This window comes from Camelus ferus, chromosome X (assembly GCF_009834535.1).
Source record: "Camelus ferus isolate YT-003-E chromosome X, BCGSAC_Cfer_1.0, whole genome shotgun sequence".
NCBI lineage: Eukaryota > Metazoa > Chordata > Mammalia > Artiodactyla > Camelidae > Camelus > Camelus ferus.
The window spans coordinates 48,084,443-48,111,171 of record NC_045732.1 but is presented as its reverse complement, the minus strand read 5'-3'; the positions used below and the strand labels follow the sequence as shown (position 1 = coordinate 48,111,171).

Sequence of the window (26,729 nt, the reverse complement as noted above, 5' to 3'; positions counted from 1 at the left end):
ACTGAGACTTTAAAAACTGATCAAGTTATGTCAAAAGTAGTTTTAAGCTGTAGGAGGCTGAATTGAGAATGAGTGTTCTGTTCCTAGGAAACAATGCAAATCTATAGATTTGTCTATGTTAAAAGGTTGGTAACATCTTAATAAAGATGAATAGTTCCTCTGGTACCTGGAGAAGCTGAGTGCCTGGCTGGATATGGACTTGACCTTCTAGATAGACATGTCCTATCTTTATATTGATGTAGTCTGCTGGATTAAATGAGATATAACGAATGTCAAACGCCTAACACACAGTTCTTGGCAGACAGTTGGCATTTTTGAAATGCAGATTTTCTCCTTCCCCTTTGTATGCACCTAACAACTTCTTATACCCAGCCATTTATGACTTTGTCATTCATAAATTTGCCCAAACTCTTTTTGAATCCCTTCTGTCATAGCCTTCTGGTCTAAGAGATGTGAGTCATCCAAGAGGGAACAAAGAAGAAAATTGAAATGACAGTCTTCCAGGTACAATAAGATAACATTTTAATGAAAATTTCCAAAAATAGCCCACACAGTGTGAAGCCATATATAAGTTACGTGCCACAATACACAGTTGCACACAAATATCCTTGCGGTCCTCAGTAATCAGATCAACAGATGGTAGCTCAAAAAATATGTACTGAGCACCCGTTGTGTGCCAGGCACTATGCTATAGGTGTCTTAGAAGATACAGAAACACCAAGACCTCATCCCCTACCCCAAGCAGCCTAGGATAAATGGGGATATAAAGGCTGGGGAGACACGTAGATACACAGGTAATTACATTACAGAGCAGAAATGAGAACCCCAGAACTGTAGGAACAATGGTTGTGGAGATGTACATCAAATAAAAAGGGGATACAAAGAAGTATACAAAATACTCTGCCCTCCACGAGCTGAAAATATAATTAAGAAATCTAATCGGTGAAAAGGTCAGGACAGTGCAGCAGGCAGCTACAGTCTGGCTCACGCCCTCACTGTCTTCCTTCTCAGTCTCGGGCTTTTGTTCTGCTGTCTCCTAGGATAATAATCCTCCTCCTCCGGATGCCCTTTCCCCACCTCACTACTGTCTTCCTAGGTCCAGTTTAAAACCCTATGTCTTTAAAAAAATCCCTTACCTAAATATACCAAGACTCTTTCAAGGCCCTTTCAGCTCTTCCTTCACGTTCATTTGTTCCTTCATTCATTTAACAAATTTTCATTAGGCCCCTACTTCTTGCCAGGCCCTATTCAGACCTGGATTCAGGGACACAGAAACTAACAAGATAAACCCAGTGCCCTCAAAAAATCTCAACATCTAATAAAGGCAACAGGACAAAGTGCTCAAACCCAGGACAGATGAGGAGCATAGAGGAAAGGTTTCACCAAGGCTTTCAGCTGAATATTGGAGGTTGATTGGGAGTTGGTCAGATGAAGAAGAGGGAAAGGCATTCTGGGCAGAGGGAATAGAGGCTAGGAAGGATCCAGTGCCTCCTGGGACAAGTGAGAAGTTTAATATAGTAGTAGAACATAGGGTTTATGAGAGAAAGTGGGAAGGCTTAAGGCTTGAATGGAAATTAGAGCCAGATTATGAAGAGCCTTGAATGCTACACTAAAGAACTTACACTTTTTTTCCTGTGAAAACATGAGCTTTGGTTTTTCGAAAGCACACTTGGTAGAGCATAGAAGATAGACTGCAAAAGGGAGAGAGCTGAGAAAGGCAAACCTGTTAAGAGGTTGAAGGACACTCCTGTAACCCTCACGTCTGTAGCAATTCATTTGGTCATCTGTGTTTTTGGTTGTCTGCCTTCCCCCTCAGTGCTTATCAGAGTGTTAGCCACCCACCTCGCTGATATTCATTCATTGAATGAACAACTGCACAAATGAGTGTTTGAATAATAAGTATCTCAACATTCACGGTAGAAAACTTGTATTTTTAAGATGGAAGTATTGGAAGCATAATCTATCCTTTTTCTGGAAACAATTTAACCCCAGTAGCAACTGCCTATTCTTTGCAAGAAGTACCAGATATCCCAGCCATAGGAAATAGACGTACCCATGGGGAAACACAAGATCTCCAGTGAAAGGAAGAGAATTGGGAAGGCAAATAAATGAAGTGATTAGTGGTGAGATTTCAGTCATAACCCTCATGAGATGCAAAACCAGTCATGCCCTAAAGCCATTGATCAGGGAGTTAGTTCCAGCCCAGGAATTGGAGAGCCAGGTTGGCCAGCCAGGCATGGAATAAGGAGGCAATCCCAGCTGAAAGAAGGGTTGGGCCCAGTTGGGAAAGCTGAGAGGAATGGAGCCCATCCATATGACTGGCCCGAGTATCTTCACCATAGGGAAGGCCCAAAGGTAACATGGGGTCCCATAAAAAAGCCCAGTATGTGGCTAATTTAGCAAATCATCCACTCTGTGTAATAAGTCTTATGGACTACTATAGATAAGAATGTTCTGTAATCCAGTAATACTATTTGGATCCTATGACCTAGGATAGAGTAAGACAGTTACAAGATACCATGTATTCATATATATATATATATATATATATATATATATATATATATATATATATATATATATATATATATATATTATACACACATACACAGATATATGAGCTATGTGTACATACCTGAATCATAAAGTAGGTTTATGAACAATATTTGGTGAACCAAAAATATTTATTTAACCAGACTCCTTTTGACAGACTGGTTAGATAACTTATGCCCCATTCATATGAGGGAATATACGTAGCCACTGAAAAGAATTAAGTTGATTTACCTACAAGTGTATGTTACTAATGCAAAACAGTCTTGCATTGCAGTCTATAGATTGCACGGAATCCATAGATTGATTTGGGGAGACATAACATCTTAACAATATTTACCTTTCGATACATGAATTTGGTATATTTTTCCATTTGCTTCAGTCTTTAATTTCAAAGTTTAATTTATACTTTTCAGTGAACAGGTCTTACACAAATTTTGTTAAACTTATCCCTAAGTATTTCATGACTTTGATGTTATTATAAATGGTATTTTAAATTTCAGTTTCCAATTGTTTGTTGCTAGAACATAGAAATACAAATATAATTGATTTTTTAATATATATCTTAAATAATATAACATTGCTAAACATTAGCTCTAGTAGCTTTTTTGTAGATTCCTTAGCATGTTCCATGTATACAAACATGTCATCTGTGAATAAAGAGAGTTTTACTTATTCCTTTACAATCTTCATGCCTTTTATTTCTTTTTTCTTGCTTTATTACACTGGTTGGGCCCTCCAATGCAATTCTGAATACAAGTGGTGGGAATGAACATATTTGTCTTATTCCCAATCACTGGGGGAAAGTACTTAATCTTTCACTATGAAGTGTGAGGTTAGCTGTAGGGTTTTCTTTAATGTCCTTTATTAGGTTGAGGAAGTTCCCTCCTATTTCTAATTTACTGAGAATTTTTCTCACAAATGAGTGTTGAATTTTGTTAAATGCCTTTTCATCTGGTGAAATGATCGTGTGATATCCTCTTATTCTGTTAATAGAGTAAATTGCACTAATTGTTGCTTTTTTTAAATCTTAAACTAACCTAACATTCCTGGGATAAACCCTACTTGGTCATGATATATTATCCTTTTTATATATTGCTGGATACAGTTTGTTGAAATTTTGTCAAGGATTTTCTATCTATGTTGATGAGGAATGTTGATTTGTTTTTTTTTTTTTCTTGTAATGTCTTTGGTTTTGATATCAGGGCATTACTGATTTTATAAAATGACTTACAAAGTATTCCCAAGTCCTTGTTTTCTGAAAGAGTTTATGTAAAATTGATACTGTGTCTTACTTAAATGTTTGATAGACTTCACCAGTGAAAACATTTGAGCCTGGAGTTTTCTTTGTAAGAAGGTTTTAAATTATGAATTCTATTTCTTTAATATTATATGGCTATTCAGATTTTCTATTTCTTCTTGCTCCCATGTTGATAGTTTGTCCTCAAGGAATTTGTCCATTCATTCATAATATTCCCTTATTATTGTTTTAAAGTCTGTAGGAGCTATAGTGATATCCCCTTTCATTCCTAGTACTGCTAATTTCTTCCCTTTTTTCTCGATCATTTTAGTTCATGGTTTATCAGATTTATTGAACTGTATTTTTTTTCAAAGAACGAGCTTTTAGTCTCATTGACTTTATTTTTCTCTTTTCTATTTCATTATTTCTGCTCATATCTTTGTTATGTCCTTCCTTCTACTTTGTATTGATTTTTAGTTCTTGTCTAGTTTCTTATAGTAGAAACTTAGTTCATTGATTTCAAGCCTTTCTTCTTTTTTAATAGAAGCATTTTATACTGCAAATTTGCATCTAAGCCGTGCTTTAGCTCCTTCCCACAAATTTTGGTATATTCTCTTCATTTTCATTTGGTTCAAAATTGTTTCTAATTCTTTTCTTTGGCTGATGGGTTATTTATATGAGTGGGTTTTTAAAATTTTCTTTCCAAGTATTTGAGAACTTTCCAGATATTTTTCTATTTATAGTAATTTTAACTCAGTTTTCTTGTGCTCAGAGAACATACTTTGCATGATTTCAGTCCTTTTGTATTTATTGAAATTTGTTTCATGGTCCAGCACATGGTCTGTGTTGGTGAATGTGTCATGCAGTTTGCAAAGAATATGCATTTTGCTGTTATTGGATAGCATTTTCTATCACTATCAATTAGGTCAAGTCAGTTGAGAGTGTTGTTTTATGTCTTCTGTATCCCTACTGATTTTTTTGTCTGCTTGTTCTGTCAATTACTGAGAGAGCTGAAATCTCAAGCATGATTTTGGATTTGGCTATATTTCCTTTTAGTTGCGTCAGTTTTGGCTTTATGCATTTTTGAAGCTTTGTTATTAAATGTATACACACTTAGGATTGTTATATCTTCTTGATGAATTGACCCTTTTATTGTTATGAAATGTCCCTTTTTACTTCTGGTAATATTCCTTGTTCTAAAGTCTACCTTGTCTGATTTTAATATTGTCATACCTGTTTCTTTATGATTATTATTTGTGTGGTATATCTTTTTCTGTCCTTTTACTTTTAACTTATTTATGTCTTCGTATTTAACTTGGATTCCTTGTAGACAGCATATAGTTGGGACATGATTTTTTTTTATTCAGTCTTACAATCTCTGCCTTTTAGTTGAGGTGCCCAGACCACTTATGTTTAAATAAATTATTTATATGTTCAGGTTTCAGTTCATCTTCTATTTTCTATTTGTCCCATCTGTTCTTTGTTTCTTACTTTCTATTTTCCTGCTTTCTTTTGAAATAAATGAATAATTTCTTAGGATTCCAATTATCTTCTTTATTTGCTAAATAGCTATAACTCTTGGTTTTAAAATTTTTGTGGTTGCTCTGGGGGTTACAGTATGCATTTTTGGCTTTTCATGGCCTACCTTCAAATAGTATTACACTACTTCATGTGTAATATAGCACCCTTATGACAGTATTCTTTCATTTTTGCCTTTTCCTTCCACGTGCTATTGTAGTCATATATTTTACTTTTGCATATGTTATAAACCCCATAATGTGTTGTTATTATCTTCTTTAAACCATCTATTATATATTTTTAATTTTAAAAATATTTACTGCCCCATTTAAAATAAGAATAATAATTCCAGTACATGTCAGCACAAATAGCATGTTGTGATTTTAAAAACCCTGCATTTTCCAAGACAAAAAGAAATTTCATGGGAAGAATTGCAATGCTGTACATTTTTACACATCTCTATTACATCTGGCTAAATAGATGACAGCTGACTTCTCGTACCTGCTTGTACATTCAATGTGTTTTGATACTGTTTTTGTTAAAGCATATGAAGAAAATCTAGCTTCACATAGCTCTATAGATGGAAAAGGTAAGGGTATTTTAATAACCTTTACGAGTTATTATGGATAGTCTTCTTTGATACTACACAAAAACTCTACAAATGGTCGTTTCTTAAAGGTTAATGCTGTGTGGAATCTGAAAACATATCAATGTACTTTTTATGTACTGTTACATTTAAAATTCATTGGTCATCTTGTACTTTGAAGGGATACTTGACCTATCTTATACATATTGATTACTTGGAAAATATTGTTCACTAAGTTATGCAAATATTATAAATGTTGAAATATTTTATGCAGTATCAGAAAATCACATTAACTGACATCAATGCTGATCTCATTGGAACAAAGCTTATGTTTTGGGAAGCTGTCAGGCTTACAGTAGCAGAATGAAGTTTTTCAAAATTCTGATTTTCATTCAAAAATGTATGTATTATCATAGCAGCAAATAATGTCAGTTGTTTAACCTAAAGCGATAGGCTCACTTCATTTTTGAGAAAATATTTGCCAACCACCCAAGTATTTAATCATGGCTTTTCTAACAGTTGTTCTTTCAAGAAAAAATGTGCTTTTCCTCAAGACAACCATCATAGTATAGTTTATAACAGAAGCACTTTTAGCATACCTCTATTTTGTCACACAGAATATTAAATCCAGGATCAAGTTTTGATCATTTTTAATGCTTCACCAAGGCCATTCATAAGTGAAATTGTGTTTTTTTTTTTTGGCTGCGAGTACATGGAAATACAACATACAGTAACTGCTGGTAAACTTTGGTGCTACTGCCTTAATTTATCCAGTGGTACCAGTAGTCTTACCCACCATTGCTTTTGCACATCCATGCAAAAATAAAGTGGCTCTGGGATAAACTTTATTTATTTATTTATATTTATATGCCATTTGTACCATAAACATTTTATTTATATATATATATAATATAAAATATATAAATTGCTCTAAGAGAAATAATGTGATTCAAACAAGTTATTGAGCACTTTCAATATTTTAGTACCACTGGTGATTGTTGCCAACCATTCACATAAAAATGGTCTTCTTCAAAGATTAGTTAGTGCTGCTACCATATGACTACAGGTAAAACAGCAAGTCTAGCCACATTTGTAGACTTGTCTTTTTTTAAAGTTAAAGCGCCATTCTGCAAATGAGATAATTGTCTTCCGCTGAAAACTAATGAAAGAAATCAGAGAAGATCTAAAGAAATTAAGAAATATACCATATGAATGGAGTTGAGAGTCAATATTGTAAATATGCCACCTATAGGGGAAAAAATGTCATCTAAGAAGAAAACCTAAAGAAGAACATACTAAATCAAAAGGTAGATGCAGCACAGTTGAAGGGTACAAGATCAATACAAAAATCAACTATATTTCTATATACTAGCAGTGAATAAATGGAAATAGAAATTAGTGTTAAGAGAATAAAAGGACAAGCCACAGATTAGGGTAAAATACTTACAAATAACATATCTGATTAAAAAAAAGAAGTTCTATTCAGAATACATCAATAACTCTCAGATGCAATATTAGGACAATAAGCAATCCAATAAAAAGTAAACAAAAGAAAAAACAATTACATCTTCAGGTTTAGAGCTAAATGTTTAAAGAAACAAGTTAATGTGCCATTGTAAAGAGGCAGTGCTATGAGTTATTTTACTGACTTTTCATCCAGTGGGCATTAAGCAGTGTCAACTGTCTAAGGCTTCACTAGTCTCTGAGCTATTGTGTGCATTTCTCCAGCCCATGCAGTGCAATAACTTACACATAAGATGCTCCAGTGACTTTTTCATTTCTAGTTTGAAAATCTCTAACAAACAATTTTTTGCTTTTTAGTAAGCTCATCATATCTACACTTAAATACTCAATTTCTTTCCCTTTAACTATGAATGAATGGTCTGAAAATGATGCCACAATTTAAATAGTGAATTATTTTGAAACTATATGAAAATATTCTGTAGATAAGACACTATAAGGTAAATTAATGATATATAAAGATAATTTTAATCATTTTTTCATTTATTGCTTATAATTTCACCCCACATTTTTGAAGTAAGTGTCTTTCTTCCATGAGTCAGAGAGATCTCACCAATACCTCAGCTTCATCTTTTTCACCTTCTTTAAACTTAGATGTTGCAACTCTGGTTTGACAAAGCAAGTCTTTTAATCTCCCTTTATTAAGCCAGCCATCCATATTCTTGTTATGTTTCTATCTAAGTGGAATTAGAGGTCTGGGATTTCAAAATAATGATTTACTAAACAAACATAAAGTTATAGAGATTATAGTAGATATGACTAAGGATACATTTTCCATGACCCTCTTGTGGTTAGGGAGTACAGGCACTGGTCATGGTGCCAGAACTTTGGAGAAGAGAACTGAGAAGCTTAAATGAAGAGATAGAAGAAAAGACCCAGAGACCTACCAGGCAGGAGGTCTCATGGTAGGGGTACCCTCTGTATGGGCCCCAGCAGGAGGTGCAGGGAGACTAGATAGCTACTCATACCAACCAAGGGATACAATGCTCAGTCTAGAATGTACCTATTAGCAGCTCTGGACCACACCTCCTATACCCCGAGCTGGGCTGTGCCACCTTTTGGCTGGACGTTGTTGATCCATTTATTCTGCCACCAGGCTGACAGCCTTCCTCACTGCTCCATGGTCTTCAATGGCTCTCCTTTGCAGTCAGCTTATATACAACCACCACTGCACCTATTGCTCCCAACATTGCCTTAAACTGTCATTTAAAGAAATTTAAAGATGAGTAAAAAACCATCTTTTATATTTACCCTTTCCAGCACTTTTCAATCCTTTGTGTAGATCCAGGTTTCCATCTAGTAAAAGTTACATTCTACCTAAGGAACTACCGTTAATTTTTCTTATGGTATAGGTCTGCTAGCAACAAATTCTTTCAGTTTTTGTTTGAAAAGCCTTTATTTTGTCTTTGTTTTTGAAAGATATTTTCACTGGGTATAGAGTTCTAAGCTGATACTTTGTTTTCTTTCAGAACTTTGAAGATACCAATACATTGTTTTCTTGCTTGCACATTTCCTCATGAGAAGTCTTTAATCATTATTTGTTTTATTCCTTTGCATAATATGTGCTTTTTTTCCCCCTGGCTGCTTTTAACTTTTCTCTGTGTGATTAGTTTTCAGCAGCTTGATTAGTTTGCCCTGCGGTGGTTTTCTTTATGTTTATCCTTTTTGGCATTCTTTGAGCTTCTAGGACCTGAAGGTTTATAGTTTTCATCAAATTCAGAAATATTTCAGCTATCATTTATTTTCTGTCTTTTCTTTTTCTCCTCTACTTATGTGACTCCAATTAAACCTGTTAGATCAATTTTATTGTCCAACAGGTCACTGCAACCCTATTTTACTTTTTTTTTATCAGTCTTTTATTTCTCTTTGTGATTCTCTGCAATTTTGTAGAGTTTTTATTGCTTTGCCTTCAAATTCATTGATCTTTTCTTCTGCTGTTAATCCCATTCAGTGAAAATTTCCTTTAAATATTGTATCTTTCATCTCTAGAATTTTTACTTTTAAGAATACTTTCCAAAAAAACATTTTAAATGATAACCAGGAAAAAAATGTTTTGCCATTTCTCTCCTCATTGTGTTCATATTTTCTTTACATCCTTGAACATATATAGCACATTTATAATAGTTGTCTTCAGGTCCTCGTCTAGTCATTCATTATCTCTGACATTTCTCAGTCTGTTTCTGATGACTGATTTTCTCTGGGTTTTAGATCACATTTTCCTGCTTCCTTGTGTGTTTAGTAATTTTTTAATTGGATATCTAACATCATGAATTTTGCATTGTTGAGTGCTGGATTTTTTTGTATTAATTTAGAGATTTGTATTGTTTTCTGATAGACAAGTCCTTATGGATCAGTTTGATCCTTTTGAGGTTTAATTATAAGTACACTTACAGTGAATCTTGAGTAGCCTTTACTCTAGGACTAGTTTAGCCCATTTTGAAGGCACTGCTCCTCTGAAGTCTCTACTTAGGCCCCATGTATTCATTGCAGTCTCTCCACTTTGGCACTGTGTGAAGTCCAGGAAGTGTTAATTTTACAACTCCTTAGCAATTGTTTCCCTGAAATTTTTTCTGGATTGTCTTTGTGAAGTTTTCATATTGGTATTCATCAAAAGACCCAAGGGGACCTCTATGTGCATTTCTATTACTCTTTTTTTGACTTAGCTCCATGCCCACAATTTCTAACTGCCTTGACCTTTCTGAACTACAATCTCTGTCTTTACTTGGAGATTGCTAGGCTCTGTTTGGTTCCCACCCCTCTATCACAGTCCAGGGGTTACCTCCAGGCAGAAAGCTGTGGTGATGGTAGGGCTCACCTCATTTGTATCCCTTTTCTTTCAGATCAGTATCTTGTGTTGCATATTGCTCAATTTCTAAAAATACATGTTTCATATATTTTGTCAATTTTCCACTTATTTCTGAAGAAACAGTAATTCTATATCCTCCTCTCCCTCCATAGCCAGAAGCAGAATCCCTTTACTTATCAGCTCTCAATTTTTTTCTGCCTTCATTTTTGAATGAACTTTTTGCTAGATATAAAATTCTAGATTGGCAGTTTTTATTTTCTTCTGGCCTCCATTGTTTCTGATGGAAAGTCAGTCTTATCACTGTTTCTCTTCCATTGTATAATATGCCTTATTTCTTTGGCTGTCTTTATAAATTTGTCTTTGGTTTTCAGAATTTTGACCATGATGTGCTTGAGTGTAGTTTTGTCTGTATTTATCCTGTTTGGGATTCCCTGAGTTCCTGTATCTGTGGGTTGCAGTTTTGCATATAATTTGGAAAATTATCAGCTGGTATTTCTTCACTGTTTTTTCCCCCGTTCTCTCTCTCCTGTCTTTCTGGGACACCAGTTTCATATGCGTTGGATTGATTGATACTGTCCTACAAGTCACTGAAATGCTCATTTTTCTTCCAGTATTTTATCTCTATGCTTCAATTTGCTTGATTTCCACTGATCTATCTTCAAGTTTACTAATTCCTTATTCTTTAATATTCAATCTGCTATTAATCCCATCCACTGAATTTTTTATCCCATCTCATCCAATGTTTTTTTTTAAACTTCTTCATTTTGAAATGGTTTTATATCCACAAACAATTGCAAAAATAGTACAGTGAGGTCCCATGTACCCTTCACTCAGTTTTTCCTAATGGTAACATCTTATATATCTATAGTATAATCTCAAAACCAGGAAATTGACATTGATACAATCCAAACACCTTATTCAGATTTCACCAGTTTTACATGCATTAACTCATGCGTGTGCGTGTTTAGTCCTTTGCAACTTTATCATATGTATAGATTGATGTAACCACTACCACAGTCAGGATACAGAACTATTCCACCACAAAGACCCCCCTTGTGCTACTCCTTTATAACCACAGCTACCTCCTTCTTTCCCCCTCCCCCATTTCTAATCCCTGAAGCCACTAATCCTCATGTCCATAGCTTTTTTCATTTAGAGAATGTGCTATAAATGAAATTACGTAGTATGTGACCTTTTGAGATTGGCTTTTTCACTTAGAATAATCCCTTGAGATCTGTCCAAGTGGTTTCATGAATAAATAACTCATTCCCTTTTATTGCTGAATACTATTCCATGGTTTAGATATACCATAGTTGTTTAACCATTATTTATTGAAGAACATCTGCATTGTTTCCAAATTTGGCTATGAAAATTAAAGATTCGTGTATAGTTGTTTGAATGTAATTTTTCATATCTCTGGGATCAATGCCCAGGAATGCAATTTCTGGATCATATGGTATAGGCTTGCTTCTTTAAGAAACTTACACTCATGCTTGCTTTTTATTACTATTTACACAGTACATATTTCCCCATCATTTTTATTTCAGTTTCTCTATATCACTATATTTGAAGTGACTTTCTTGTAGACAGGATATTATTGGGTTATGTTTTTTAATCAATTCTGCCAATCTTTGTCTTTTAGTTGGTGTGATTAGACCATTTGCCTTTAATGTAGTTATTGATATGTTAGGGCTTAAATCTGCCAGTTTATTATTTGTTTTCTCTGTGTTCCCTGTTTTTCCTTCCTGTCTTCCTGTGAATTACTTGAACATCTTTTAATGTCACTTTTATTTCTCTATAGTGTTTTTGAGTGTTTTTGTATAGATTTTTTATTTATCACTTTAGGTATTAAATTATCTATAACTTATTACAGTCTATTGGTATCAACATTTTGCCACTTTGAGTGAGCTATGGAAACCTTACCTGCCTTTACGTTCCTTTACCTTCCTCTCTAATATAATATCTTAAATTTTCCTCTGCATACATTGAGAACCACATCAGACAGTTTTATAGCTTTTATTTCAATCATCAAACATAATTTTTAAAACTCAAGATGAGAAGGAAACTCTGCTTTATTTACTCACATTTTTATTCTTTTTTTTGTCCTTCTTTCCTTGATGCTCTAAGATTTTGTCTTTTATCATTTCCTTTCTTTTTGAAGAACTCCCTTTAGCCATTCTTTTAGGGCATGTCAGATGAAGACAAATTCTTTTTATTTTCCTTTATCTGAGAATGTCTTGATTTCTCTTTCACTCCTTAAGGATATTTTCACTGGCTATAGAATTCTGAGTTGGCAAGTCTTTTCTTTCAGCTCTTAAAAAAAGGGCCTTTTCCTTCTGGCCTCCATGGTTTCTGATGAGAAATCCACTGTTGTTTGAGTCATTGTTCCCATATCGGTAGGAATGTAAAATGATGTATCATTTCTCTCTGCTTTCAAGGTCTTGGTTTTGGTTTTGGTTTAGGTGTTGTTGTTGTTGTTGCTGTTGTTGTTGTTGTTGTTTGTTTATCCTTCAGATATTTGTTTGTGATGTGACTTGGAATGGATTCCTTTGGGTTTATCCTGTTTGAATTCACACAGTTTCTTGAATCTGTAGGATTATATCTTTCACCAAACTTGAGGACATTTCAGCCATTATTTCTTTGAATATCTTTTAAATGCCACCTTCTTTTTCTTCACCTCCTGGAAGTCTGATGACACAAATGTTTGATCTTTTGTTCTTGTCCAACAGAACCCTAAGTCTCTGTTCATTATTTTTCAGTCTATTATCTCTCTCTCTGTTGTTCAGATTGGTAATTTCTATTGCTCTACTTTCAATTTCACTGATTCCTTTCTCTGTCATCTCCATTTTTCTATTAAGCCCATCCAATAAATTTTTTTTGGTTTTGGTTTTGGTTACTATATTTTTCAGTACTAAAATTTCCATTCTTTATGTTTTCTGTTTCTTTGTTGTTACTTTCTATTTTTTCATTTTGTTTCTAGCATGCTTCTGAATGCTTCTAATTGCTCCTGAAACATTATGATGGCTGTCTTAAAATCCTTATCAGGTCATTCTTACATATGTGTCATCTTGGTGTTAACATCTATTGATTGTCTTTTCTCATTCAATTGAGACTTTCTTGATTCTTGGTATGATGAGTGAAATTTTATTTGATCCTGGAGATTTTGTTTCTTATATTATGAGACTTTGGGAACTCTGAACTCTATGCTCTGAATTCTCAAGCTATAAAGCCTGCAGCTTTCTGCTTCAGCTCTACCACATACCACACAAAATATATGTAACTAATGGGTCTTACCCAGCATAGTTCCCTTCTTTAAAATGTTGAATTCCCTCTGGTTTCTGCCTGGTTTTGGATGCGCTCTAATACCTTCAACTTACCATGATGGTTACTCTGATTGAAGCTGCTCTATCATTACAGAATCCAGAAATCAGGACTTACTTTTCATTGTGTATCTTTTGGTACCTTTTGAAGTTTTTACCATGTATGTATGACTTCTTTAGAAATGTGAATAAGTATTCAAATTAAAACCTAAAAATTAAATAAATATATTTATCAGATAGACCTACTTTCATTGACCAGCTCCAGGGAGTGATCGTACTAACAATACATACTAGACAAGTTGAGCAAATTATTTGTCTGTACCTCAGTTTCCTCACCTATAAAATGGGGATTATTGGCCATTTCTCTCACTCTCTTATCTTTGGAGATGGCCTGAACTCTGTCTATGGAGTGTGTACCTACTTTTACTTTAACCTGAGCACCCAACCCCCACACCTTGTGTGGCCTTTCTCTCACCTTTTAAAACAGCCTACACTCTATGTAATGTGTATCTGTCTAAATAAAACTACCTTTACTCAAAAAAATAAAATAAAATAGGGATTATTGTGAGGATTAAATGTATTGGTCTAGATAAAATGCTTAGAACAGTGACTGATATTTATAAGTGATGTGTATAAATATATTACTAATATACGATATGTAAACAATATAAAGTAAATTTTAGATATTATTATTGTTAATGTCAGAACTATTGGTAAGCTTCACAAGCAGAGACATGTTTCTTCTTAGTTCCTAAATGCTGAGAATTTGGTACTCAGTAAGTGCCAAATAAATGTTTAAAAAACCAAGAAACTGAATATGGTGCTACCGTGTTTGATGCTATATGGATTTAGCCTAACAGCCCTTGCTGACACAGAGCTCATGGAACAAAATATTAAAAACCTATCTAAATGAAATATTTTCATTTCATGTCAACAAATGTGAGTATGAGTTAAGACAAATACTAGAAATTTTATATTTGAGTTTTATACTTAGATAAGTTCATAGTACTAGGCATTCAGCAAACTATCCTTCTATTGCAGAAAAGTTTCATAGAGGTAGAATCTGGGAACAGTCTGAATGAGAAAAGAACTTAACATTTAGTAGTGACCAGTTATAATCCATGTAAGTATATCCATATGCTAGGCCCTTTATGTATATTATCTCATTTATGTCTCTTAGCCACCCTGGGATGCAAGCATTATCCCCCTATGAGAAAAATAAGGCTCACCAAGTAACTTGGCTAGGATCAGCTAATAAAACAGCAGAGCCAAGACTGAATCTCAAATTTTTAAGATTTTGGGCTTATCCATCTTCTCTACTTTCAAGGATGAGAGCCAGGGTTTTATTAAAAAGAATACAAGGGAGAAAAGTAAACATTGATTAAACATCTATTTCTGAACAGACAGTATGCCACATGCATTATTTCATTTAGTTTTCAAAGCCTTATTTTATTCAATCCTCACAATAACCTTATAAGAAGGAAGCAAACTAAGATTTATTGAGCACCTGCTGCGAGCCTAACACTTACTTTAGCAGGGCTTAAATAAGTGACCTCACATGGTCTTCTAACAGCCCAGGGAAACCTGTATTGTCCCCAAACTAGGAAGAAAGCAGACTGAGCTTGCACCACATTTACCTGCCTCCCAAGGCAGCTCTGAAAGACACCCCTCCAGGATACATATTTCTAAGTATTTTGCAGAACTAATATTCTACAAAACATGACTTTTTTTTTAAAGCACAGTCCAGACAACACAAAGGTGTTTCCATACCAGTGGCTTTTTCATCTTTTGGTGGTCATGGATCCTTTTGAGAATCTGATGGCCCCTCCTCCCAGGTAAATGCTTACAATTACACAATTTTGGATACAATTTCAGAGCATTCAGCAATTTCTGACAGCCCATCAATGGACTCTTTTGTTTAAAACAAACAAACAGAAACCTGCTCTAAAGAGCAGAAATAAATCTTAGGAAACAAGAGAGCTTATTAATGCCTCCATTATTGAGTTTTACAAATCCTCTAGAACACTGACACCTGTATTTGACCATTCCGTTATATTTCATAAAGTAGATGTTAGTCCTGTTGCTCTCTTGGTTTTTCAGCCTCAGCTCTATTAACTTGTCTTAGGGTATAATTCTTTCTCAGGGAGGTGGGGTGGAGGTGCTGTCCTGTGTGCTATAGGATGCGAGCAGCATCCCTGCCCTCCACTCACCAGATGCCAGTAGCAGACTCTCTGCATCTCCCTTTTTTGTGTGTGTATGTGGGACAGGTAATTAGGTTTTATTTTATTTTTTTAGAGGTGCTGGGGATTGAACCCAGGACCTTGTGCGTACAAAGTATGCACTCTACCACTTGAGCTATACCCTCCCCGCTACACATGTCCCAGTTTTGGCCACTGAGAATGACCCAAACATTGGCCAGATGTCCCTCGGGGGGGAGGCGAAATCACCCCCTGCTGAGGACTGCTGGTTTGTAGCCTTTCCAGTCATCACTCCTGAGTCACTCACAAGCAGAAAGGGCCTAACATCCAGACTTTGAAAAAGCATTTCCTTTTCATGCTTGATTAAGATCCCCTACAATACTTCCCAACTGGGTTGAGCAAGATGATTCATCTCAACAATTAAATTGCTCCCCGAAGTTGTAAAGGTTTTCTTATCTAAGAGACCAAAAGGAAAGCTCATAGAGCCCTCCTGTGTTATTGATTGGATAATTGACTTATAGAGTCATTCAGTCATTCAAGGAATATTTATTGCATGCTTACAAGGTGCCAGACACTGTGCCAGATGCTGGGGCTCCAAATACATCATGGAATGTGCAACCCAGTGAGGAAGACAGGCTACCGAACAAGTCAAAAATAAGTGAAAATAATTATGAACTGTGATAAGAACCATGATGGAAGCACACAGTGTGCAGAGGGAGAGACTAACAAAAAGATTTAGACAGGTTCACTAGGAAAGGCCTCTCGGATAATGTGATATTTAAGGCTAGATCTTGAAGAGTGGGAAAAGCCAGCCAGGTTAAAAAAAAAAAAAAACAGCTGGAGGACAAGAGTTCCAGGCAGAGTAGGCAACCATGTGGAAAGACCCTAATGCAAGGAAGAGCTTGGTGTCTTCTGGGTACTGGAAGAAGGCTACTGCAACTAGTGCTAGTGAATGAGGGGCAAGGGGTAGGAGGTGGAATAGGCAGGGGCCAAACCCTGCAGTGCCCTGTAGACCATGGTGAGAAGTTGGATCTCATCCTTAATAGAGTGGGAAGCCACTGAAGGCTTTTAACTAGGTGAGGTGTCAGGATTTGATGTACATTTTTTTTCCAGTGGAGTTATTGGGGATTGAACCCAGGATCTTATGCATGCTAAGCATGTGCTCTACCACTAAGCTATATCCTCCCTCTGATGTACATTTTAAAACTACTCTGGCTGTGATGTGGAGTGGAGGGTGGGTCATGTGAATGCAAGTATAGAGACCAGTTAGGAGGTCAACACTGGTTAAGAGATGATGTTGACAGCAGTGGAGAGGGAAAGAATGACATATTTTGGAGATGGAACTGACATAAGATGTCAGGGCAAGGGTGAGGGAAATGGAGGAATCAAGGTGTTTGCCTCAAACGTTTAATTGGATGGTGGTGGGATTTTTTGAAATGGGAAAAATAAAATACCAGCGTGGTAAAAGAGAAAGAAATACATTCTTTTCCTGGTCAACTGAGCCACAAAGGTGGATCTCTAAGTAATTATTCAGTGAGAAGGGAAGCATTTCCATTCAACAAGCACCTACTGTATGCTGGGCGCAGTGCTAATTGCCAAGGGTACAAAGAAATAAAGGATACATCCCTGTTGCTCAAAGAACTTGCAGTCCAGCAAGGGATACAGGCAAGACCTAGACAACTTCAATTCACTGTGTTAAATGCTAAGTTAGAGGCGTGCACAGAGTCTATAAAATCACAGAAGAGAGCAAGTTAGTCTGACTGGGGCAGAGGCATGGGGGTCAAGGAGGGTTCCTGATGATGATGTCTGGCTAAGGACTGAGCTGAGAATTAGCCAAGCATGTAAGTGTGTCAAAGCACAGGAGATTAAGGAAACAGCAGTAGAGAGGCACCCAGCCCTGAAACAGCATGATGCCTTTAGGGAATTATAAACAATGCCATATTGCTAGAACAAAAACTTGAAGGCAGGGAATGGGAGGAGATGAGACTAGAAAATAACACTGACAATAGCTAACAATTACTGTGCACTTGTTATATGCCAGGCAGTGTTCAAAGTACCTTGCAGGGCTATATCATGTAATCCTCAGAATTATAATACAAATATGGAAACTGAGACAGAAGGAGATGGGGTACCTTACCCAAAGTTGCACAACATTACAGCTGAGATTCAGAGCAGGCAGTTTAACTCCAGAGCCCAGGCTTTTAACCACAGAAAGCTGTAACTGTCATGCTAAAGAACTGAGAATGTACCTGTTGGCAGTTCTGAGTCAGGGAAGGGCAGTGACGTGGTCAGATCTGTGTTTTGATGAGATGACTCAGGATAGAGTTGAGAGAGCCAGGCTGGAGACTGTTGCAATACACCAGGCAACTGATAAAGAGAGTTTGAGGTAGGGATGAAGACAAGGGAAAGATTTAAGAAACTTTTAGGAGACAGAATTAGCACAACTCAATGATCAATTGGAATCTGAGGGTAAAGGAGAAAGAGAAATGTAGGATGTCACCGTGTTTTCTGGTGTGGATGACTGGATAATGTTACTGCATGTTGAACCCAGAAGGAGATGAGCGAAGTTTTACATGAGTACCAGGTGCCAATAGAACACCTAAGTGGATCTGACCAAGATGCAATTGAATATAAGAGTCTGAAGTCCAGGAGATAAAGTCACAATTGCATATAGATGTGAGTATTAAGAGCACGTGGTTAAAACCAAGAGAGTGAAGAGATTACCTATGGGGAGTGTGTAAGAAGGAGACCATTAGCACCAAGGACGGAATCTTGAAGAATTTCAGTGTTTAAGGGACCAGCAAAAATGAGGTCACAAAGGAGACTAAGAAAGTATGTTAAGGATAAGCAGTATAATGCAGTGACTAAAATCATGGACCGTGGATCCAGGCTGTATGATGTTAGATCCTCCAAGCTCTGCCACATACCAACCTGTGTGCCTTTGGGCAAGTTCCTTCATTTCTCTAAACCTCAATTGTTTGAGGGCTAAATGTACATGTAATTAATGTAAAGCCCTCAGAAGAGTGCCTGATAAACACACAGTAAATATTAGCTAAAATTATAAGGAGGAAAACCAAAATAGGATTGTGGAAAACAGAAGTTGAAAGTTTAAAAGATGGAGAGAATTCTGAGATGTATCAGATACAGCTGAGAGGTCCAATAAGATAAGGACTTCCAAGTATGAATCTGAATTTGACAAAATGGAGGCTGTTGGTTGCCTTGATGAGAAGAACGTCAATGAATGGAAGAGCCAGAGGCCAGACCAGAGTAGATTGAGTGGTGAATAGAAGGTAAAGGAAATGACACCAACAGGTAGGGCTAACTCTTTCCAGAAGCTTGCCATTTAAGAGAAAATCTCGAGTGAAGAAAGTAATATATATAAAGAGATTCACCTTAGCTTTTTTTATGATAGCAAAAACACAGAACTGTCCTAAATGTCCAAGAATGAAGGGATGAGTGGTCAAGTAGCAGGGTTGGGGAATGTGGTAAATATTGGAGCAGTAATTGAGAAGACTGGGAGAAGGAACTGACCAGGAGCTGACCAGAGACAGGCAAAAATATCATGAAGAAGTCCACACAGTGCATCTGAAGTTGGAAACCCTAGATTGGTGATACCAGTCTCTCCAGGGGTGCAGTTTTCTTCAATAGTGACAGAACAGAGAAGGCACACTGTGGGGGCTGATGTGGAGTGGAGACAATTCCAGACAGATGGGACAAAGGGACAGAAGTTGAAGGTGACGGTGAAAGAGGGTTCAAGATTATAATTGTGTCATCTAGGCTGGATGTGGGGCAAAAGGGGGACAGGCAAACCAGGGGACAATAAGGATCAGGGCACTGGGGTGTCTTTGTGAGGTCAGAAAGCAGAGAGTGGGGTGAAGGCACAAGAAAATTGGTAAGACTAGAACTTGGACTCAAAGTGTAAGATATTGGAGGCAACATGGTAGAAAGGATATAGATGTTAAAATCAGACATCCTGGAATTTGAATTACAGCTCTAATATGGAAGAGTTATATGAGTTTAGACAAGTTCCTTGAACTCTATAAACTTCTGTTTTCTTATGTGTGAAGTAAGTATAATGACAGCTCACAGAAAAACTGGCACATGGTCATGGGTCGATAGCTGTTAGCCCCCTTCTCTCCCATTCAACACTTATTGGGCACTGATCATGAAACAGTCTTTTCTGGTGACACCACAATCAAGGTCACTTCACTTCCTTTTAGGGACTCACGGATTAGCAAAAAGTGACACAAATACGAAGAGGTAAATAACAATACAATGTAAACAGAGAAATTACAGTTTCGTTGCTAAGTCCGATTAGAGCAGGATGAACTCAGGACTATGGGGACCCAGTGAAGGTGTAACGAATAGTACCTAATGAAGTGAGGGAAGGCTTTCCCACAAAGCTGTTCAGAAACCAACTTTTAGTTCTAATGTTGCTTGAAAGAAAGTAGCAGGAAATGGGGATATGACCCTTTAAGGGGAAACAGATGAGAAGCTTTGGCTTTTATTTTCCTAGACAGGATTCCAAGGGGCAACAGGTTCAAGAGACGGTGTTTGTTGAAGGAAAGTGACCTGTGTGGGTCTGTTAACTGAGAAGTACGGAATGAAGTGAGAGGTATTGAAGGTGATTGAAAGGTAGTCCTTAAGAGTTCAAGGATCCAGGAGAGGTAAAATCCTGAGCCCAGGTTAGTGGTTTACTCCTAAACAGGATACAAAATAACCCTTTCCCTAGAATGAAGGGAAAGGAAAAAAGATAAAAATAGACATAGATGGGGGAGTATAGCTCAGTGGTAGAGCTCATGCTTAGCATGCATGAGGTCCTGGGTTCAATCCCCAGTACCTCCATTTAAATAAACAAACAAACAAACAAACCTAATTACCTTCCCCCCAACGCAGAATAAAACCTTAAAAATAGACGTAGATAATTGACATTGAAAAAGAGGAAAGAAGTCAATGTCTGGAAACGGCGTTCTATCTGTATGCAATTTTTCTTGGTTTTTATAAACTGAAACTATTTCCTTAATATGTTCACAACAATTTTTGTCTTCACAACAATTTTGAAGCGCTAATTCCTACAACTGATAGAGCTGTCAACCACTGGCAAAACGGAAACAGAAAGAAAGAGCCTCCAAGCCCACCCGTCTGCACCTGGGCAAAGCAGGTGCTGAAGGCTGCAGCCGCTGGAGAGGACAGTGGCAGGGAACAGCAACCTCCTCTCACTGGCTTTTCACCTTCAGTTCTTGACTGCTTACTATGTGAGGCCCCACTGCCCGTTTTAATCTTCATTTGCTCCGATCCACACGCATGCCTACCACATGAAGACATTTTTCAATTTGAATCTCGCTCACTTCTGAAGAGAACGGGCAGCCTCCAGGGCAGCTGTGCTGACTTCATGGGCCCAAAAGCATTTAGCTGCATTGAGCTCATTCCTGACCTTTGCAGCTGGCAGCTCTCCATTTCTGGAATAGTATCCCACAGTTACTTCACTGGCATGCACCTCCAGGAAGTAGACCTTTGGAAATGAGACTTGCTGGCAGTGATATGGAGCTAGCATCTCAGCCTCATCCCCGCAGGAACATGGTAGGGAGTAGACTCAGGCACTGGGAATTTACCGGTATTAGGCTGCTTTGTGCCTAATACCTCTTCAGATTGCACTATTTAATAAAATCAGAGGAATTCATTAAAATTGCATTGTAGAGACCTTCAGGTAAATGCTGCTTTCTTGCTTCTGCTCTAAGCACATGCCAAGGTAACAAAATGTCTGTACAAATTGGAACCGGACTCCTTGTCCTTTTGCTATTAACATGAAAAATATCTACATTTCCTGCCAGATCACACATTGGCCTTGTAAACTTTAGGACTTTTTTATAACCAGGAAAAAAACTTCCAGGGGAGGAAGAATAGCCTCAGAAGGAGATAGAATTTCTTCCAAGGTGGTGAAGGAAACAATTTCTCCTTAGAGGAGTACAGCAGAGGGATGAGATCTAGGGAGGTGAAGAGACTCCGCTTCTGTAAAGGGAATTAGCAGACCTCACTGAAAAGAAGCATTAAAAACAAAAAAGGAAACTTAACATTGAGCACCTATTATATGCCAGGAACTATGCTCGAGGTTTTCACAGGTCTCATTTCATTTAACCCTCACAACCTCATGAGGTATTTATCTACATTGATAGAAGAGGAAACTTTATCTTAAAGAGCTAGCTGATTGGCTCCAAGGTTGCACAGCTAGTGAGTGAATAGTAGAGGGGAGCAAGGGAGGGTCCAGGAAGATACTTGGGCAAGAGAGTAGATCCCTGTTACCTCATTTTGAAGCTAGAGGATTGGTTTCTTTTGTGACCCATTCATTGTATCAGTGGGCATCCCTTTCTTACTCCTGGAGACCTTAGACTGGAAGGTTAATAATCATTTTTAAAAAGGAACTAGCCTTCTTTGGTCACTTTGACCACTTTGCTCTTGCCTCCATGTTTATTCTCTTAAATCCCCCAAGCCAATCTTCCAGACTACTCACTTCCTCAACTAATTAACAAGCATCCTCTATTCTTTCTAATCATTTGTTGGTTCATTAGTTCAACCAACAGTCATTTATTAAATGACTGCTATGTGTCAGCATTCTTCTGAGTACTAGAAAAAAAAGTGAAGAGCAAGTTCCTGCTCTGGAAAGATTCAGAATCTAAAGGGAGGCCACAGACGTGGAAACACTGGCTTAAATCCTATTATAGAGGTCATTGGTGGATCCAGATTTTGTAGGCCTGAAGCTTACATAGTTTTTTGGGTTTTTTTTTTTTTTTTTTTTTGGTGGTGGAGTGGGGGAGCTATTTAAGGAAAAGAACATAAAATTATGAATATAGAATTAGGTGCAAGTGAATATTTAGAATTATAAAAGAAACTAAAACAGCTTACAAATTTGAAAAACCTGAAGTGTACTACAGACATCACAAAATCCAAAACCATTCTAACATGTGTTTTATTAATTAAACGCATGATGAAGCTCTAGTATTTTTTTCCTACATTTTTTTGGCTGCATATGCTTCTGTAATGTCATTTTCAATAGAAAGAATAGAAAGATAATTTAATCACTCCTCTAGTGTGTTTGGTCAATATTTGTTTTTTATTACTGATAGATGGTGTATTCATGTGCCCAGATTTCAATAACAAAATACCACAGAAACAATGACTTTAACAACAGAAACTTATTTCCCATCATTCTGGAGGCTTCAGGTCCCAGATCAAGGTCCAGCAGAGTTCAGTTTCTGGTGAGAGCCTTTCATGGCCTTTTCTCTTAGTGCACACAGAGAGGGAGAAAGAGCTCTCTCGCTTCTGCTTCTTATAAGGCCACCAATCCAAGGGGATCAGGACCCTACACTTAGGATCTCATTTAACCTTAATTACCTTCTAAAGGCCCTATCTCCAAATACTGACACATTGAGTATTAGGACTGCAGCATATGAATTTTGGGGGGTGAGGCATAATTCAGTCCATAGCAGATGAGATTCATAAAACAGGTGACTATACACACAGCTGTACTCACTATTTGTAATACTGCTAGGAGGTTTGGACTCTTCAAAAACAGGAATTTTGATACATTTTATTTTGCATGATTTCCATGAAAAAAGAGAAATATTGATTTATTTATACTTGTATATGCTGTATTGACTATATTTTTGAAAAGGGAAGACTTTCATTTTGACTAGGCATCATTAAAAATACAATCCTCCACTTAAAATTTAAATATGATGATTAGATGGATTAGATAGACTAACTTTGGACTTTATACATTTCAAACTTTGTTTCTCCTCTGCTACCCATGTCTAAGAACAGGCACTTTAGAGTATATGTGTATCACTATACTACCTCTGGCTCTGTCTTTTTTGTGTAAAGATGCTGAATGAGTCAAGACATTGGCTTATGGGAGCATTCCTGAAGCCATTCCTATACCATTAGCAATAAATTAACAATACACATACGTTATTGCAAATCATATAAATATATCCCACTAAACCCAAGCTAAATCTGTCTACAACTCAACTTCCTCTTAGCCACTCCAGTGCCACCCTTCACAAGGTGGAGGAAGAGTCAGGCTGGAGAAAAGTCTTAACTGAATATGGTTAAATATCTTACTCTGCAAATTAGAAATATATATATAGCCTTATAAAAATAATGTTAGGGCCCTTCCCAGGACCTTGGAAAGGGTCTTTCCAAGTGAGGGACTTTGAAGATTTATGATTAACTTCATGGTAAATTAACTTCCAAAGAAAGATATATTCAAGTTGTTCTAGGTGATCAGCAAAAGCTTCACAAGGGAAGTAATATTTGAGCTGACTCTTTAAAGGTACTCAAGATGGAGGACATTTCAGGAAAAGTGATTGCATGTACAAAGCCAGAGAGAAGGAAAAGAACACAGGGTTTGGGGGAACTATAAATAGTTTACTATGTCTGGAGGGCATCTGAGGGAATAGTGGAAGATGAAGCAGCACGGGCAGACCTACAACAGAAAGAGATGAGTCTCCTGGAAAGTCACAGAAACCCCTGCTTACATCCTTCTCTAAGCTGCCTTAAGTTCTCTGATCTTCATTGGGAGGAAGATGTTAATTTTATCTGTTCCTATGAGGGGTGTGCTAGAACAACTAGACAGAAAATCAGGAAAGATAAAGAAGAACTCAACACCACCATCAAACAAGAGGATCTAATTGACATTTATAGAACACTTCACCCAATAAGAGCAGAATATACATTCTTTTCAAGCACCCATGGAACATATACCAAGATAGACCATATCAAAAATGATGGAGGAGGCAATGCCAAACTCCCATCACTCCACAGAAACATAGAAAAACAAACAGAAACTGTCAGAAACAACTTGGTCAAAACTCTGGGAAACAGTCAAAGGTTTACAGCAATCAGGCAAATGCCAAATCAAGGAAAAGTCAACTTTAAAATGTTAAGAAACCACACTGAGTTACCACTTAATACCCATTAAGACAGCTGTTATTTTTAAAATGGAAAATAACAAGTGTTGGTGAGGATGTGAGAAAAATGGAACCTTTGTGCCCTGCTGATGGGTAAAACTGTGCAGCTACTGTGGAAAACAGCTTCATGGTTCCCCTAAAAGTTAAACATAGAACTACCATATGATCCAGCAATTCTACCTCTAGGTATATTTCCAAAATAACTGACAGCAGATACTTGTATATCAATGTTATTACAGCATTATTTTGAAAAGCCAAAAGGTAGAAACAACCCAAATATACATCAAAAAATAAGTGGAAAAATAAACATGGTATTTACATACAATGGAATATTATTCAGCCTTTAAAAGAAATTAAATTCTAATACATACTACAACATGGATCAACCTTAAAAACATTATGCTAAGTGAAATAAGCCAGATACAAAATGGCAAGCATTGTATGAATCCACTTATATGAGGTACTCAGAATAGGCAAATTCATAGAGACAGAAAGTGGGTTGAGAGTTTACCAGTGGCTAGGGGGAGGGAGAAATAGGCAGTTATTGTTTAACAGGTACATAGTTTATGTTTAAGATGATGAAAAAGTTCTGGAAATGCCTCATGGTGAATGTACTTAATGCCACTGAACTGAACCATTTGAAATGGCTAAAGTGGTTTTTAAAAATTCAACAAGATGTTGGAAGACATAGTTGAAGAAATCCCTAAGAAAACAGAATTAAAAGGTATGGAGATGAGAAATAGAAAAGAGAAAAATAAGAAAAGTAGAGAATTAATCCATGAGGCCCAACATCCAATAAAGAGTAATTTCTGAGAAGAAAATTAAGGGGAGGAAATTATCAAAGAAATAATAAAAGAAAATGTACGCCAAACCTAAGGACATAACTTTCCAGACTGACGGGGCCCACTGGTTGCCCAGAACCATGAAGGAAAAACAGATCTCAAGACATATCATAAAACTTTAGAACAAAGGGGAAAAGAGATTATCCTAAAGGCCTTTTAAGGCTTCCAGGGAGAAAACTTTCAGGTCAAAATCACAATGGCTTTGGACGTCTTATAAACAATAATGAAAGCTTGAAGACATAGGGCCTGGAATTCTATACCCAACCAAACAACCAATCAATTGCAAAGATAGAATACAGACATTTTCAGACATGCAAGTTCAGGACTCTTGGAGTAGGTGCCCAACAAAATGAGGGCAATAAATCTGAAAAGAGGAAGGCATATGATCAAGGAAACAGAGGATCCAGTACAGGAGAGAACAGCAAGGATTTCTCAGGATGATAGGGAAGGGAAGATCTCCCATACCAGCTACGCAAAAGGCCTAGAAATTAAACAGTCCAGATTGGAGTGCTCCAAGGGAAAGCCTCTGAGGGGAAGGTGGAATTCCCAGATTGCCTGGTGTGGTTGACAGCACTGAGAGGAATAGTACAGTTTTGTCAAAGAGTGTTGCCTGAGTTAGTGATAAATACATAGAAATGGATATACATTAGTGATAAGTACATAGAAAGCTAAACAATGTATATAAGGTGAGGTAATTATTAATTCCAGGAAAAAAAAACTTCCAAGGAAGGAAAAGTAGCCATACTATATAGCACAAGGCTCAGCTATTAGAAGTATTTCTTGTCACCATAATTTAAACATTGAATGTCAGTTTGGCCAACAATTCAGGAATAATTAAATGTGGAGTGCGAGACAAGGTGAAATGTGTGTGTTGATGGATGTAGGAGATAGTAGTAGGACTCAATCATAGAAGGAAGCCAATAGAGTGTATCAAATATTGAAAAAACAACTAGCAGTCTTCTTGTGTTATTTGAACATACAGAGAAATACTAGAAGCAACTAAAAGAATGAAATGTGACTGTTTCTGGGGAGTGGGAATTGGAAATGTGAAGGGATAAGGTAGACAACTGCTGTGTGTCATCATGAGACTTAGGTAGTATTTGACTTTGTAAACTGTGTGCGTATTACTAAACTACCACTTTGATCAAAACACAAATAAAATTTAAAAGTTCAGGGTCATAT

The 26,729-nt window shown here is 36.8% G+C and overlaps 1 protein-coding gene and 1 non-coding gene across 4 annotated transcripts in view; both read left to right on the top strand.

Moving 5' to 3' along the window:
- The window catches only part of HDAC8 (histone deacetylase 8), a 178,548-nt gene that overhangs the window by 90,593 nt on the left and 61,226 nt on the right, over positions 1-26,729 (top strand). The window contains exon 10 of one of the 3 annotated variants that reach the window (XM_032474365.1): positions 435-2,534. The exons of the other annotated variants lie outside the window; for them this stretch is intronic. Coding sequence (XP_032330256.1) covers positions 435-488 — 54 coding nt within the window. The 3' untranslated portion in view covers positions 489-2,534. Of the gene's footprint in view, positions 1-434; positions 2,535-26,729 lie in introns of those variants that run through there. 3 annotated transcript variants of the gene reach the window in all.
- On the top strand, positions 20,513-20,584 carry TRNAA-AGC. The gene has a single exon. It is a non-coding gene; the product is annotated as a tRNA-Ala (tRNA).